The sequence below is a fragment of the Grammomys surdaster genome, unplaced genomic scaffold, assembly GCF_004785775.1.
Source record: "Grammomys surdaster isolate TR1022 unplaced genomic scaffold, NIH_TR_1.0 270, whole genome shotgun sequence".
Taxonomy (NCBI): domain Eukaryota; kingdom Metazoa; phylum Chordata; class Mammalia; order Rodentia; family Muridae; genus Grammomys; species Grammomys surdaster.
Window position 1 is genome coordinate 1,968,613 of NW_021604711.1, and position 15,534 is coordinate 1,984,146.

Genomic DNA, 15,534 nt, shown 5'->3' on the forward strand with positions numbered 1-15,534 from the left:
GTCCAGGGGCTCAGTGATTGGTTCATTGGAAATGGCAAGCTTCAGGTTCAGTGAGGGGCTCCATCTCAAAAAATAAGCTGAGGAGCAATGGAAGATCCTCAGTATTGATCCCCAGCCTCCATCACAGGGAGGGATGGGGCTGCAGAGATGCTATGCAGTTAAGAGAATGTGCTGCTCTTCCAGAGGACCTGAGTTCAGCTCACAACCATCTCTGTCTCTGAGTGACACAGCGCCCTCTTTTGGTGTCCTTGAGCACTTGCACACATGGTACACACACATGTACACAGACATACATACAGTTTAAAAGACAGACTTCTTAGCACCAGCCAGCTACAGAGGCATATGCCTACAGTACCAGAATTTGAAAGGCTGAGGCAGGAGAACTACAGAATAAGACCACATTTCGGGGGCTGGAGAGATGGCTCAGTGGTTAAGAGCACTGACTGCTCTTCCAGAGGTCCTGAGTTCAAATCCCAGCAACCACATGGTGGCTCACAACCATCTGTAATGAGATTTGATGCCCTCTTCTGGTGTGTCTGAAGACAGCTACAGTGTACTCATATAAATGAAATAAATAAATCTTTGAAAAAAAAAAAAGAATAAGACCACATTTCAAAGAAAACAAAACAACAAAGAAAACAAATAACAACAGCAACAACATGCTAAAGTCTAGAATCAGGCATAAATATATCTGGTAATTATATACACAGTAAGTACCTGATTTTCAAATCAGGGTAAGGAGGACTGCATAAACATCTGGAAATTATGTCAATTGGATTCCTATCTCATACTTTACTACAATGGACTATTATTTTAAGATTAATAAAATAAATGTGTATATTTTTTATTTTATTATTATTATTATTATTATTTTGAGACAGGCCTTCTCTAGGTATCCTTGGCTGTCCTGTCTGGCTTTGAACTCAGAGATCCATGTGCCTCTGCCTCTCAAGTGCTGGGACTAAAGAACGCCACCACTGCCCAACCAAAAAGAAGGTTTTTTTTTAAAAAAAGTATTTGTTTGTTTGCTTACTTATTTATTCATTGTGTTTTTATGTGTGGGTGCGCATGGCATGCCGTGCATGGAGCTCAGAGGGTGACGTGCAGGAGTTGGTTCTCTCCCTCCTCCATGTGGGCCCCCAAAGTGCTTTTACCCGATGAGCATCTTGTCGATCCTTACTAGGCTGTTTTTGTTTTTTGAGGCAGAGGCTAATGCAGTCTGTGGTGGTTTGAATAGGTGCAGCCCCCATAGATTTCAGGGTTTGAATGCTTGACCCAGGGAGTGGCACTGTTAGAACCTGTGGCCTTGTTGGAGGAGGTGTGCCCTTGTTAGAGGAAGTATGTCACTGCGGACGTGAGGCTTTGAGATCTTAAATTCTTAAGCTATGCCCTGTGTGAAACACATCCGGTCTCCTCCTTGCTGCTTGTGGATCAAGATATAGAACTCTCAGCTACCTCTCCACCACCATATCTGCCTTCAGGCTGCCATACTTCCTGCCATGACGATAACGGACTGAACCTCTGAAACTGTGAGTCAGCCCCAATGAAATGTTTTCCTTTATAAGAGTTGCCTTGGTCATGGTGTCTCTCTGAAGCAATGGAAACCCTAACTAAGGCCAGCCCAGGCTACCCTCAAGCTCAGTGTGTCGCTGAGGATGAACCTGGACTCCTGTCTTCCCTTACCTCACTCACAGGTGTACAGTACCCACTTGATTTTATGGGAAGACAAGGATCAAGTCCAGGACTTCTTGTATGGTACAAAGGCACCCTGTCAAGCAAGCTATATCCCCAGCCAAGAGAGACAGCTCTCTCTCAAAATGACCAAAACATCCACAAAGTATAAGAAAAGACAGATAAACTTGCTTAAAAGTAATTTTAAAATAATCTACATGGCAATACCTCCAAAGAAAAATACCAAAACTTAGAATAAGCAAAATCAAAACATAAGCAATAGGTTTTCAGTCATCTATAAATAATTGTCTGACTTTTCTAACACATATAAAGAATTCTCAGATGTCATGAGAAAAGAATAAACCCATGCAGGGCAGAAGAAACATGCATATATTGTGTGACCAGAGAGGAAGTGCAAACAAACACACATGCATTGTATAACCAGGGAGGAAGTGCACAGGTCCAGCTTTGCTGGGTCTTTAAGAGGCTTTGAGCGCCTCTTACCTCATGTTTCTCAAAATAGACATTGCCCAGGTGTAAAATGGAGGCGAGGATGCGGAAGATACTGTCCTGGTCCTCACTGGTGAAGCCGAGCACCTCCATAGCAGCCAGCAGGCGGCGGAAATCATCAGCATCACTCTTTCCAGCGATCTCACAGTTTCCACCCTGGTTGGGGACAGGGGCTGGGGTCAGTGTCCAGTTCTCAAGCTGAGGCCCCATCAGGTCCTGCTTTCCAGGAGATTCTGAGGGGACCTAGGAGAGCTTCATAGACTATGAGGAAGAGCAGGGGCTTGCCACCTGACCATAGCCAGCATTAATGAAAGGTAGCCCATAAGCTAGTACCAAGCCATCAAATGTTTTCCTCACCCACACCTCTACCTAGAGGTGCTGTGCTGTCCCCATTTCTCAGAAGAGGAGACTGAGACCCAGAGAGGGGACATCTAGTCTCATCACGTTTGTTGCGAAGAAAGGAAAGATCAGGCTGGATCCCTCTCTACGGAGGCCTGATGTTCCTGTCACAGCTGCCAGAAGCTGTGGGCCTTTGGGGCTTTGGAGCCACAGAGCTGGGTGACTCTTTGTGCAAACTCACCTGGTTCAGGTAGTAATAGGTTTCAGCCTCCTGCAGGCTGAAGGCCTGCCTCAGTTGGGCAGGGAGCCCGGCCAGCAGCTCATAGAAAATATGATAATTTCTCTCATTTTTGGCCTGCAGGGGAGGAAAGATGGATACAGAAAAAAAAGAGTGACTCCCCTCAGCCACTTATCCAGGCTCAGGTGTACACATAAAAACATGTCAACACACAGGGACCTGTAGGATGGCTGGCATCTCTGGGGTGAGACCTCAAGGCATCTTGGTGTGATGGGGTGCTGGCCTTGGTTTGGAAAAATAGTAATAAGCCCACCTATTTTTCTCTTATGTACACTAGCTCTGCACATCTGAAGACACTCAACTCTATGGCCCACATGTGCACACACGGGGCTTTAGATGGTTCAGTTATCCTATTTGGCTGGAGTCTTCTTGAATCCCAAGCCCCACGGGACAGCATGGGACAGACCTCACAGAACCCATCTGCTATCCGGAGACATTTAGTTATTTAAAGGATAATGTGTCCATAGATGAAGCACTGACGGGCGGAGTCGTGACGGGGAACAAAGGGCCGCATAGGGTAAGTGACTCCTTGAGCAAGAGACACGCAGGAGGACTTGGAGGGCCACACATGCATGCATCCCTGTGATCCCGGGGTGGAGGACAGTCTGTCGATCTTTTGGGTAGGGATAATGAGCCAAGCAGGATGTTGGGGTAAAAGAAGTGAGGTGACAGGTCACAGACTCAGGGACACAGACAGCGTGCATGCAGAATCTACACACACACACACACACACACCTGCATACACATATTTGTTCAACCCCAAGCCAGGCTCTGAGTGTTGGTGCCACACAGGCCTCTGGCCTGCCTACCTGGAACACAATCCTTGACTTCTCCAGCAGGTACTGAGAGGTTATGGCACCACAGATCACACCCCTGGGGAAGAACAGTCAGGTCTTGAAGACTGAGGTGGCCCCCTTAGCCTTGGGTGTTGCTGTGCGCCATGAGGGCTCTGCAGGGCCTCCGAGCATCTGCCACAGCCTCACTCACCCTTCCAGAAAGATTTCCACAAACTTCCCAAAGCGGCTGGAGTTGTCATTCCTGACGGTTTTGGCATTACCAAAGGCCTCCAGGAGAGGCGTTGCCTCCAGGATCTGGACCAGGAAGGAGAAGTTGGGGGAGAGATGGACGCTAGACTCCAGGCATGACTCTAGATACCCAAACAGAGGCCTTCCCAGGAAACTCTCCCTTTGGAGGGGCGACCTGAAGTAGATTCCTTATAGAACCCCAGAGTCTCATCTCTGTTCCTCACAGACCCACCCACATGGTTAGCTCTAAGCCCTGTGCTCCCTCTCCCTGACCGTCCTGCCTGTGGCACACACACACACACACACACACACACACACACACACACACACATCAGCATACCTTTATCTTCAGAGATGTTGGTGAAACCGGAGCAGGAACAAGAGATAACAAAAGTAGTTCACTAACAGGACCAGACACCTCTCCCTCCAGAAGCCAGGAACTTTGGACTGTGGAGAAACTGGTAGACCCTTTTAGGTCCCTGTTGCAAATCCTGTGAACCTCCAAGATCCAAAGCCAAGGGACTGAAGCCTGGCCTCAGGGAGTGGCACGTGCTTGCCACAAGGCCCAGGCATACACTATTCCTTTTGCCTCATAACTGATTCCTGCCATCCATCCCCCAGGTTCCTCCCTCACAGTTCCTTGCTCTTACATCTCCTGCTAGGCTCAGCACAGTCACCAACGGGTTCTTAGAAACCCACCCCATCCCTCTGGCACCTACCTTATCAGGGCTAACCACAGTCCTGCTCTGTCCTCTGAGTCTAGGCCTTTTCCCATTGCTTCCTGCCTCCCCTTCTTCAGTATGTCTCTCCTGTTTCACCAATCCACCCACATCTACACCCATCCCTGCCTCAGGACATCTGCACCTGCTGACCCTTGTGCCTGGAGCACCTGCATGCTTCTCTCTCCTCTTTCAGGGAGCCACTGCTGGCTTCTGTTCCTCCAGGTTCTCGGTGCCTCAACAAATGCATGTCCCTGCGTATTATCTGTGTCCCTATAGGAAACCAGCTCTGTGGATGAGCACACTTGAATCCCAGTCTCTGCACAGGGCTAACGGATTCATAGCAAGCCCTCAAAAATTCTCTAAGTGGTTGAAAACAAGGAGTTTAGCATCTCATGAGCAGAACCACCCAGGGTGCTCATAGCTAACTGTGGTACCCAGCTATAAGCACCTACTGTGTGCCAGACATTTTGCCGTGCCAATTACTCTGCCTTCCCCACCCCCCAGTGCTAGGTATGGACTTGAAGACTTCACACGTGCTAGAGAAATGCTCTGTCACTGAGCCATGTCCCATCCCCAGCCTTTCGTTTATTTTTCAGTTTGAGGCAGTATCTCATGATATAGCCCAGGCAAGCCTAGGGTTCATGACCCTCCTATCTCAGCCTCTCTAGTCTCTGGGACAGTAAATCTGCGCTACCTCACCCTAATTTTTGTTCATGGAAATATCCTATACATAGGTGCTAACATCAATGCTGTCTCAATAACTCAGAAACTGAGATGTAGAGAGGTGTTGTGAGATACCCAGAGCATCCAAATCCAGAAGAGTAGGTCTTGAGCAGTGACTGGTGAACATACTCTCAGTATGCATAGGGCGTTGTCTATGGTTAAGTTGTGTTTTTAGGAAGTTTTTGGAGAAGTAGTTTGGGGGCCCAGTTCCCACAGACATGACACCTGTAACCTCCAAATGGTGGCAGTGCCTTTCTGTTTACATCTGCACTCAGCCCAGTGCCTGCTGAGCTCCCAGTAAAGAGCAGCAGAGGGTGGGGCTGCCTGCAGTTGCTCATAGTCAAATTCTGTTGTTTTATACTGTCCTTTAGTTTGGAAACTCTGGAAGGTTCCAGAGGGTGTGTGGCCTCTTTTCTGCTCCTGGTACCCACCATATGACAGGACATGAACTCAGAAAACTGGGAAGGGGGTACCCCCCAGGCTAATATCTGTAAACATTGTAGAGAGGAGAAGGGCCCATGTTGTATGGTTGGGTCCAATGGGGATACATGACCCAAGCTATTCCACGAGTTGGACTTTTCTGAAATGAAGAAGGTACCACAAACACAATTTTGCTGACTTTGCTAACTGGAGTGTATGGGGTTAGAACAGAACACGCCCATTGGTGATGACCCTAGATCCAGTCATGCCTGAAACTGACCCTAGATCTGACCTGTCCAGTATCCCCATGCTGTGTGCCTGGTCCAGAAACTCTTAGACCTAGGATGTCATATACCCTCACTTATCTTCTCCACAGTTGTTGCCTTGGAATATAAATTCCTGCCCTATCACCTCATCTAGAGGCACTGGGCAGGTCATTTTTCTTCCCAGACATCAGTTTCCAAACTGTAAGTGCTCACAGATGCAATTTCCCAGGGAGGCTGTGAGGCTCTGTGGAGGCAGATGGAAGACACCCAAGGAAGAACTCACGGAGCCAACCTCTTCTCCCTGCCTCCTTCGTGGGCTCTCCCAGCCATGCCGAAGAAACTGAAAACTGCCCAGAGCAGAGAGGGCCTGGGTCAACTACTGAGAGGCCTTGCCAAGATGGCCACTGGCTTTAGCATTATAGCCATTTGCCAACTTTCCCAGGGCTGGCAACTTTGAGAGCCTGTGGTTCTGAACACTGAGCCTTGTCCTCCCCTGATCCCTGGATTCCCATTGCCTCTGAGTGGATGCCTGATGATGTTTTCTCAGGAGTTCTTCTTCTTCCGCTTCTGCCTGTGGTCACTCTTAGTTTTAGCCCTCCTCGCACTGTGTCTGGATCCTTCAGTCAAGCTGCTGGCTGCCTTTGCCCTGCCCCTGAATGCATCCTTGTAAACCAACATCACAGTTCCCGGCATCTGAGCCCTCGGCTTCTCTGACCCAGACTCCACATTGCCATTCTATGTCCTGTGGGAAGCCGACAACTGCGTGCACCTGTGCACAAGATCTTTCCTCAGCCTCCTCAGTCTTCTCTGACCTGCTCAGGGCCTCATTGCTGCCTCGTGCTTATAATGATGCTCCCAGCTCTTTCTTCTCACCCCTCTGTTTTTCTCTTCAACGTATACTAATACTACTCTTTGCAGTATACACAACTTACTTAACAGTTAGTTAGATTTTCTTCTTCACCATCTCCTGCCCTAAAAATGAGACTCCTACAAAGTTATAAATATTCTGTCTTGAGATATTCTGTTCCTCGCTTAAGGCCTCAGCAAACCTTTATTGAGGGAATGAGTTTCCAAGAACAGTGTCAGATTGCAGGATTTAATGTTCTCATGTCTGGTCTATGGTCTGTTGCTGCCTCTGGCTCTTGCTATGGCTACTCTTGAACCTGTTCAGTATCTGTTGTAAGACTATGGAGGTCATCCTGGAGACACTAGAAAGTAAAACTGGCTTCCCTGTCTATTCTCAGGAGCTTCCCTGGGAAAAATGGGAGACAGAGAAGCCCTGCGTTGAGCCACCCCTGCTGGCCTATCTGGAATTCTGTCTCCTTCACTCAGGTGCACACACAAGATTCCGATCTATTGGGGTGTTTGCTCAACAAGGGTGCTGGGTCAGGGGTCCTAAGCAGGCACAGCAACCACATGATGGCTGGATGGCAGGTCTCACCTGCTGCATGACGTCACGTCTCTGGTTCATGGCAGCCAGGCAGCGTAGAATCAGCTTCGTAGCCTCTGTCTTTCCAGAGCCACTCTCCCCGCTGGTGGAAGACAGGGCCAGAGCTCTCCTCTGCCCCTCCATGTACACTCCAACCCAGGAGCCATGCAGAAGCCCAGAAGCACCCAGTAGTCTTCCCAGGTACATAGTAGGCTTGCATCTCACCATCTAGATGTCTGGATGCAAACCTATTGACCTAGGTGCTCCTATCTGTCCCCCACCTGAGCACAACCTGACTCACCTGATGATGACACACTGGTTCTGTTTGGCATCAAGCATTTTGGCGAAGGCGAGATTAGCAATTGCAAAGAGGTGCCTGGTGAGACAGGCCATTAGGTGTCACTGTCTCTGGCAGTTAGTTTCCACAGTCCCAAGACTGCCAGAGGTTGGGGAGAAGGGTATCTCTGTTCAGCCAGAGTGCTGCCCACCCCTCACCCCCAGTCAGGGCTACAGTGGTCTCTAGAACAGGACTGTGCCGTGCCTGGGGAGACATTGAGCTGAGTCACGAGTTGCTTACTCTACCTCAACTCATGGCTAAAAGGCATCCAGGGGCTTCCCAAGCTCAGAAGTGGACCTGGAACACCCCAGGACAACACCCTCCCTGCATCCCACAGATACTCACGGGGGGTTTTCTCCGAGGGCACGCCCACTGTATTGCTGCACCTGCTCGGGCCCGTAGATCGCAAACATGCGATATGGGTTCACCGACACCAGAATACTGCCGATATAGGTCTGTTAATGGACAGTGGCCTTAGCGACAAGGTTATCGAGACCACCTGTGGCCCCTCATTTATTCATAGTCAGGCCCAGGCTGCAGGCATTTCTGCCCCGCCGAGGTCAATCACTACTGTTGGTTGTTAGAACAAGGAAAGAGGGAGCCCACGTGTCCCGAAGTCATTAAAGCCCTACAGATGGGAACAGGAGAGATTGCTCAGTGTTCAAGAGAACTGACTGCCTGCTGGACAGATGGCTCAGTGGTTAACAGCACTGACTGCTCTTCCAGAGGTCCTGAGTTCAATTCCCAGCAACCACATGGTGGCTCACAACCATCTGTAATGGGATCTAATGCCTTCTTTTGTTGTGTCTGAACACAGTGACAGTGTACTCACATATATTAAATAAATGAATGAGTGAATCTTAAAAAAAAAAGAGCACTGACTGTTCATCTAGAGGGCCTGGGTTCAATTCCCAGCACTCACATGGCAGCTCATAACAGCCTGTAACTTCAGCTCCAGAGGATCTGACATTTTCATACAAACCTTTCATACAGAACACCAATATACATGAAATTAAAATGAATAAATTATTTTAAAGCCATATAGGTACATAAGCCTATTGGAAGTGGCTCCAGGTCTCAGGCCCTCTCTCTTGTAGCTCTGGGGTCACAGTTTCCTCCATCTTTCTGACCACCCCTAGTCTAGAATTCAAGCAGATCCTTGCGCTGGAAAGTCCCAGACTTACATAGATGAGGTTCCGTTCAAATCTGGTCTTTAGGTTGGATAGCACAGTGGTCTCTTGGAGGTCTCTGGAAGGACAGGGAGGTACTGTGAGGGTCCCATTCCTGGCACAGGCTCTACCCTACTTGCCATGGTGTCTTGGTCAGGTATGTCTGGGATCAAGTTCATCTCTGCTACTGACCAGCTATGAGACTTGAGCAAAATAGTTAGTTCCTTCATCTTATGTCTCAGTTTCTTCATCTGTCCAATGGGGTGGCAATCATTACACCCACTTTGTGGGACCTTGATGGACACTGGGGCAGAAGACATGAGGCTGAATTATTTACTGTTTGAGAGCTTCTGAGATTTCAGATGCCTGCCAGTATTCTCACAGCCACTGCCCAAACCTTGTAGGTGAGAAACCGAGGCACAAAGCAGGGACAGGGAAATGATGTCCATGGCTGCCTAGCTAGTCAATGGGGTGTCTACTTCATAAAGCTGTGGGTTACACACATTTGGCTTTTGTAACACTTGATGACACCATTTGCAAATGGCGATCTCCAGAGCACTAAGGCTGGGAGCATAGGAATCCTACCAGGCCTCCTCCCTCACCCCATCCACTTACTCCAGCTGTGTCATGTCCTCCACTCCATCTTCCCTGTGCTGCTCACGGGACCGCACCGAAGGCAGGTTTCGTATGGAGTGCATCTGTGAGAGAGGGTTGGGGGGGACAAGCTGGAGGCTTGGGTGGACCCTGGCTTGCACATGCCAGGCACCTGCTCCCATTGTCAGAGAGGAACTTCAAGGTTAGCTATTGAAGGTCTGTGTCTGTCAGCCTCCTTGCCTTAGAGCTCACATGAGTCTGAGCATCCTGGGCTGAGCATGCGTACGAGCCGCAAGTGTCCTGGTCAGGGAGTGAGCACACACAGGTACATTCACCACACACACAAACAAGAGCAAGAGTCTGTCCCCTTCTTACTTCTGTCCTCTCTGTGTCCCTACCCTGCTCCCCACAGACCTCATGTGTTGGCTTGTGTGACAGTTTGATGGACACTTGTGTCATGGTGCACAAGGCCCTTGGATAGACAAAGGTGGGGGGTTGGAGAGATGGCTCAGCAGTTAAGAGCACTGACTGCTCTTCCAGAAGTTCTGAGTTCAATTCCCAGCAACCACATGGTGGCTCACAACCATCTGTAATGGGATCCAGTGTCTTCTTCTGGTGTGTCTGAAGACAGCTACAGTGTACTCATATACATAAAATAAATATATCTTTTTTTAAAAGAAAGAAAGAAAGAAAGAAAGAAAGAAAGAAAGAAAGAAAGAAAGAAAGAAAGAAAGGAAGAAAGAAAAGACAAAGGTGGAGGCTGTCCCAGGCAGGATGGGACAAGATGCACAGGGTAGTTGTGTAGATACTGCACATGGGCCCACTGAAGTGGCTGCCATTCTCATGGTTCTTATATGTATCTGCATGCTTTCAGTATGCTGTGTCTTGATTGAGGGCATACCCTTATATAGGTACACTCAACATCCACTTGAAATGTACCAGCCGGCTGCAGTTAGGGTCCTCCCACCTTGAGGATCTTGAGAGTGGGAGTCCTGGCGTCAGCATGGGGCTGACGGAGCTCCACAGTGCTCATTATGTGCACACACGTGTGTGCACATTCAAAGGATAGGCTGATGGCACACACCTCCGTGGCAGGATGCCATGTCTGCTCAGACTTGACACACACCTGCTTTCCTTGCTTGCCCATGGTATTCACTCATGCATATTCAGGCACATGGACCTGCAAGGTTCTGTGTAACTTCGAGCATACACGTGTACAGCCCTGGCCTTTCCCACCCCGGTGCACCCTCCCTAGGCAAGGAAAGAGGATACAGGAGGGCCTGTATACTATATGCCCTCACGCTGTTAAGTAGGGCGCAGCAAGTATCAACCCTTCCTGCCCTGGCCTCCAGCCCACCCATTGGCTCACGTGCTTGCCAGTGGCCACAGACCCTGAATAATTCAGCCACTCACGTATTCCAGAGTGAGGAGGGCCCAGGCATCCTTGCCCCTCACCCCTGGGCACCCTGTGCCCCTCTCCCGCAATGCTGCAGCCCACACAGCACGGGGCACCCGTCGTCGGGGCCAGGGTCCCCCTAGCAGCCAGGCTGCCCCAGTTGCCATTGCCAAGCCAGCTCGCTGCCTGCTCTGTGGGGCACGCTCTGCAGAGGTGGAGAAGTACCGCCCATCATTGCTTGCCCCACCCATTCTGGGTGTCCCCAGGGAGGCTAGAGTGATCATCCACCTCCTCCAAGGGCCACCCAGCATTCAGCTCACCTTCTGCCATGTATGTGGCAGCCAGTCTAGAACTCCCTGAGACAGGCTAGCCTGCCTAGACTCCGCAGACTCTTGGCTTCTGAGTCTGTTTCCCTACTCTGCAACAATGAAGTCAGAAAGTAGGAAGCAGTGCCTCCACCCTCATGTCTAGTCCTTTCCTTCAGGGCCTGCCTATGTTGGGCACTCCTTTGTTCAAGCCCCAGAAGCCCTGCAAGGTCCAGGCAGTTCTCCCCACCTTTGGAAGGGAGACAGAGGTCCACGTAGACCACAACTTGCCAGGGCTATGCATGACTCCTCAGGTCACCTCTTTTTTTGGTTCCTAGGCCAGAACTCCCAACCCCACCCTCTGACCTGTGCCTCCATACCTTGTTGTGCCAGCTTTGGGGGCGAGTCTTTTTCCAGAGGCCCTTGTGGGACTGGCAGTCACCTCCATGGCCCCGGAGGTGAGATTGAGAGGAGTGGGTATGTATTCGTGGCCAGGGACAGTGAGCATCTGCTGGTGACCAGAGGCGGGGCCAGCGTAGACTACAGACTTGGGCTTCTGGGCCATGCTCTGAGTCTTGGTCTGGATGCTCTGGAGGCTGCACAGAAGCAGGCCCTTTTTGCTGGAAGGAGCTCAGCCCACGTACCTGAGGCAAGACTACTGCAAACCGCCCAGGTTCAGCTCGGTGCTGCTCACCAGCCTTGAGCAAGGGCCCTGGGGCTCTGGTGGGGGCCAAGGGAGCTGGGGTTCTAGACACTGTCTTCCAGCGGTGCCATTGTGGCCATGTGGCCCTCGCCTGCTTACAAGTGACCAGTGGGTATGAGGCGCTTTGTTGTAAAGCCTTCCTCTCTGAGACAACATTTTTGTTTGGAGGTATTGTATTTTGGGTCTCAGGCTCAGCTGGTGGCTGAGGGTCCCCTGGGATGACTGCTTCTTCAGGATTCTCCAAGCTTGGGTTGGCTGACTTGGTGAGTTGCCCAGGCCCTGGGTCATGGTGTTGGCCCAGGAAGATACCAGTTAAATTGGAGGCTTGGTCCTCAGGCTGTGGTTCACATGAAGGGCTTGTGTGCTCAAGCAATGGGTTTTCAGGCACAGGAGGGGGCCTGGAGAAGCCTCTGAGGCTGCCTATACCTTCTGGCCATGGAGAAGGTGGGCGCTGTGTAGGAGGTATATCCACATCCCAGCTTGGGGCCAATGGGGGAATTGTCCATGGTGTCTCTGAGTCCTCTGCTTCACGCTGGTTTTCTTCGTGCTCCAAAGACCCCGTGGTTGCCCCCCAGGGCCCAGCACTGGGTGGCAGGTGGTAGGCTCTATGTACCCATGGCTTCACAGCCCGGGTCGGTGGCTCGCTGAGGCGCCGCCAGGTTCGTGGAAGGCGTGAGGGCAGGTTGAGGGACCGGTGCCGGGGACCGTGTTTCAGGAGTGGGGGTGGTGAGGGTGGTCGGGGAGAACTTAACACTGGTGAGCGGGGTGGGCCCAGGCGCCCAGAAGCTCTATGTAGAGAGAAGGTCTCCCGAAGTGACTGAGGCCTGCGTGGAGGGGGTGGAAAGGGTGGCTGGAAAGGGCCCCTTCGGAGGGACAACTGAGGAGACAAGGGCCCCAATGGTGAGTGGTAGCCCTGGCCTGGCAGGCTCCTCAGAGAGGGCTGGGGTGAGGGGAGATGGGGCCTTCTCCTTGATCCTATCAGGGAAGGTCTGGGGAAACCATAAGCTGTCCTCCGACTGCGGGAAGCCCTGAACGAGGGCCGGGGTACAGGAAAGGCCAGAAGGTCAGGTGCAACCTCTGGGCTTGTTCCAGGGGGTTCAGCAAAGTCCCACCAATTTGCCTGGGGTGGAAAGGGCACATGAGCTGGGGCAGCCCAGGGTGGTGGATGCTGGCGGAGGGAGCCATAGGGTGTGCTGTAGGGGGAAGCTAGCCTTGGAGGCCTGGAAAGGATTGGAGAGAAGGGTGGAGTCAACGGAGAGGCGGGGCTGGGAGATGGCCCAGGCATTGGAGGAGAGATGAGAGCACTCCAGTGCGTGAGGGTCCTAGGTGCAGGCCTGGGTGAGGGTGGGCGGTGGGAGTTGTTGTTGTTGCGAGTTTGTGGCTGGCTGCGTCTCAGCACAATGGGAGTGTTGGGCCGATCAGGGTCCATGCCGGCCAGCTTGTAGCCAAAGCGTTTGTAGGCTGCCTCCCTGACTGGGGGCCTGCCCCCTCGGGCCTTCTGGCTGCCTCTGAGTCGTGGAATGGGCTTCTTTTCTGAGAGTGTCTTTTTGAGGAACCGTGCCAGTGAGGTAGCTGGGCGTGGTGGTGGGCGGCCAAACTCAGGGCCAAAGCCTAGGCCTTGGCGGGCACCAAAGGCTGACAGGGCCCGCTGTAGGTTTCGCTGGCGTGGTGTGAGGAAGCTCCAGTAAGGGTGGGTGTAGGGCATCGTGGCCACTGGAGGCATTTCCTCCTCCTCTTCCTCTCCCTCTGCATCCCCTAAAGGCAGAGGAATATCGAGGGAGGGTGGTAGGGGCACCTCTAGCTTCTCTTTCCCAAACAGCTTCACCTGAGGCCGTGGGAAGAGGCGGAACTTCCGGATGAGGGACAGTTTGGATCTGGCTGGTTTGTCCATACCTTGTTGCTCGAAGAAGGCGGCACTGGGCAGGCGGAAGGAAGTGCTCTGACGCTCTCCACCTATTTCTTCAGGCTCCTCCAGCTCTGCAATGTCGTCCATGGGGTGGGCATATGGGTTGTGGGGCGACATTATGGGTGGTGGTACCCAGGGGTACATAAAAGCTGGCTCTTCTGGATAGACATAGGGCACCCCGGGGGGATAGATGGCCTCGGCTCCACCGCCATAGATACCTTCAGCATAGGGAACCCCATAGGGATCAAAGTAGGGTATGTCATAAGGAGTGTCATATGGAAAGTCATAGGGTGGATAGGGCATGTGGTGAGTTGCATAGGGATCCAGGTAGTAGCTATATGGGTAGGCCTCATTCTCAAAGCTGTCATGGTAGTTGTAAGGAGATGAATACCCTGATGGGGGCGCATATGGGGGCTCAAAATCATCGTATCCGTAGCCATAGCCATAGCCAGGATAGAGGGTGTCACCATAGTAGTCAGGATGGTAGTAGTTGTACGGGTCTCCAGATGGATACCCGTAGTCGTCATAGGGTGGCCAGGCCGGGCTATACCCACCGAACCCAGCCAAGTAGGGCTCCTGCTCCTCGTAGTGGTATAGTGACTGCTGGTCATAGTAGTCATCGCCTTCCCGGTGGTAGTCGTAATATTCACCCAGGTCCTGGAAGCCCTCGAGCCCGTACAATGACTTGCGGGAGCCTGCATGCCGAAATGGGGCCTCGTCCTCAAAGGGCAGGAAGCCCACGGGCTCTCCGGAGGAGTAGATGCTGTGACTGCGGGGGAACCTGCGGAGCCGGCCTCCATGGCGCAGGATCTCAGCACCCGACGGGAAGGGCAGCTTACGCGATCCCACTCGGGAGCTGGAGCGCTGGAGCCAGGCGTCCAGTGTGGCCTGCTCGCTGCCTGACTCCTCAGCCTTCTTGAGGAGGAACTTCTTTGTCAGCCAGTTAATAGCTGTGGAAGCCTTGCTAAGTGACTGCGCACGAGGCCTCAAGCGGCCATAGCCGCGCCGTCCGGGGAAGCGGATCACCATGAACGAGGGCTTCTTTCCCTTCATCGCCCGCTTCTTTTTGCCCACACGCATCTGTGTCATGAGCTTGGATGTGGACTTGAGAACAGTACGGGCCTTCTTCTTGCGTTTGGTCTTCTGCGGGCCAGTGTGGAGGCCCCAGAAGAAGGCTGATGCACTCCGGAACTGACCTTTCTTGGAGATCTTGGGCGTGCGGTCCCGGAAGCCCATAAAGAGCCGAGATGTGCCCTTGAGACTCCGTTTGGGTTTCTCAGGCTCCGGGGCCTTCTTCCCCTTCTTCCCTTTCTTCGCTTTCTTCTCCTCATCTTCCTCTTTCGCCATGGTGGCCCCTGTGCCTGATGTTACCTGGGGTAGGTGTCACAGGTTCAGGGACTTGGGAGACACTGCTTGGAGACCAGCTAGGTCTTTTTGCTTGTAGCTAGACCTACAGTCTCTCCTCAGTGTCTGAGCAGCTGGGACTGGCTGGGTGGCATGGAGAGAGAGGATCCATAATTCATCCTCTAGACCAGCCTTGGGTTTCACCTTTGAGAGGTGGTGGAAAGTGCTTGGGTGTTGTTTTCTAGTGAGGGTAGACTGAGAGGCCTGTGCTGGGGCCGCAGCCCGGCTTTAAAGTCACCATGGCAACAACTTGCTTTCTCTAGCAAAGCCCTCCTGTGTCTCAGCTGGCTCAGTTTTACAGAGCAGGACACTAATCT

The 15,534-nt window shown here is 51.9% G+C and overlaps 1 protein-coding gene across 1 annotated transcript in view; it reads right to left on the reverse strand.

The window, feature by feature from the left end:
• The window catches only part of Myo15a (myosin XVA), a 55,391-nt gene extending 40,231 nt beyond the window's left edge, over window positions 1-15,160 (reverse strand). The window contains exons 1-11 of the mRNA XM_028776549.1: window positions 11,585-15,160; window positions 9,525-9,607; window positions 8,925-8,988; window positions 8,086-8,195; window positions 7,705-7,779; window positions 7,416-7,506; window positions 4,184-4,189; window positions 3,806-3,909; window positions 3,628-3,691; window positions 2,762-2,875; window positions 2,176-2,337 (exon numbers count right to left, since the gene is read on the reverse strand). Of these exons, the coding sequence (XP_028632382.1) occupies window positions 2,176-2,337; window positions 2,762-2,875; window positions 3,628-3,691; window positions 3,806-3,909; window positions 4,184-4,189; window positions 7,416-7,506; window positions 7,705-7,779; window positions 8,086-8,195; window positions 8,925-8,988; window positions 9,525-9,607; window positions 11,585-15,160 (4,449 nt within the window). The remainder of the gene's footprint in view (window positions 1-2,175; window positions 2,338-2,761; window positions 2,876-3,627; window positions 3,692-3,805; window positions 3,910-4,183; window positions 4,190-7,415; window positions 7,507-7,704; window positions 7,780-8,085; window positions 8,196-8,924; window positions 8,989-9,524; window positions 9,608-11,584) is intronic.
• Window positions 15,161-15,534: the final 374 nt, after the last annotated feature.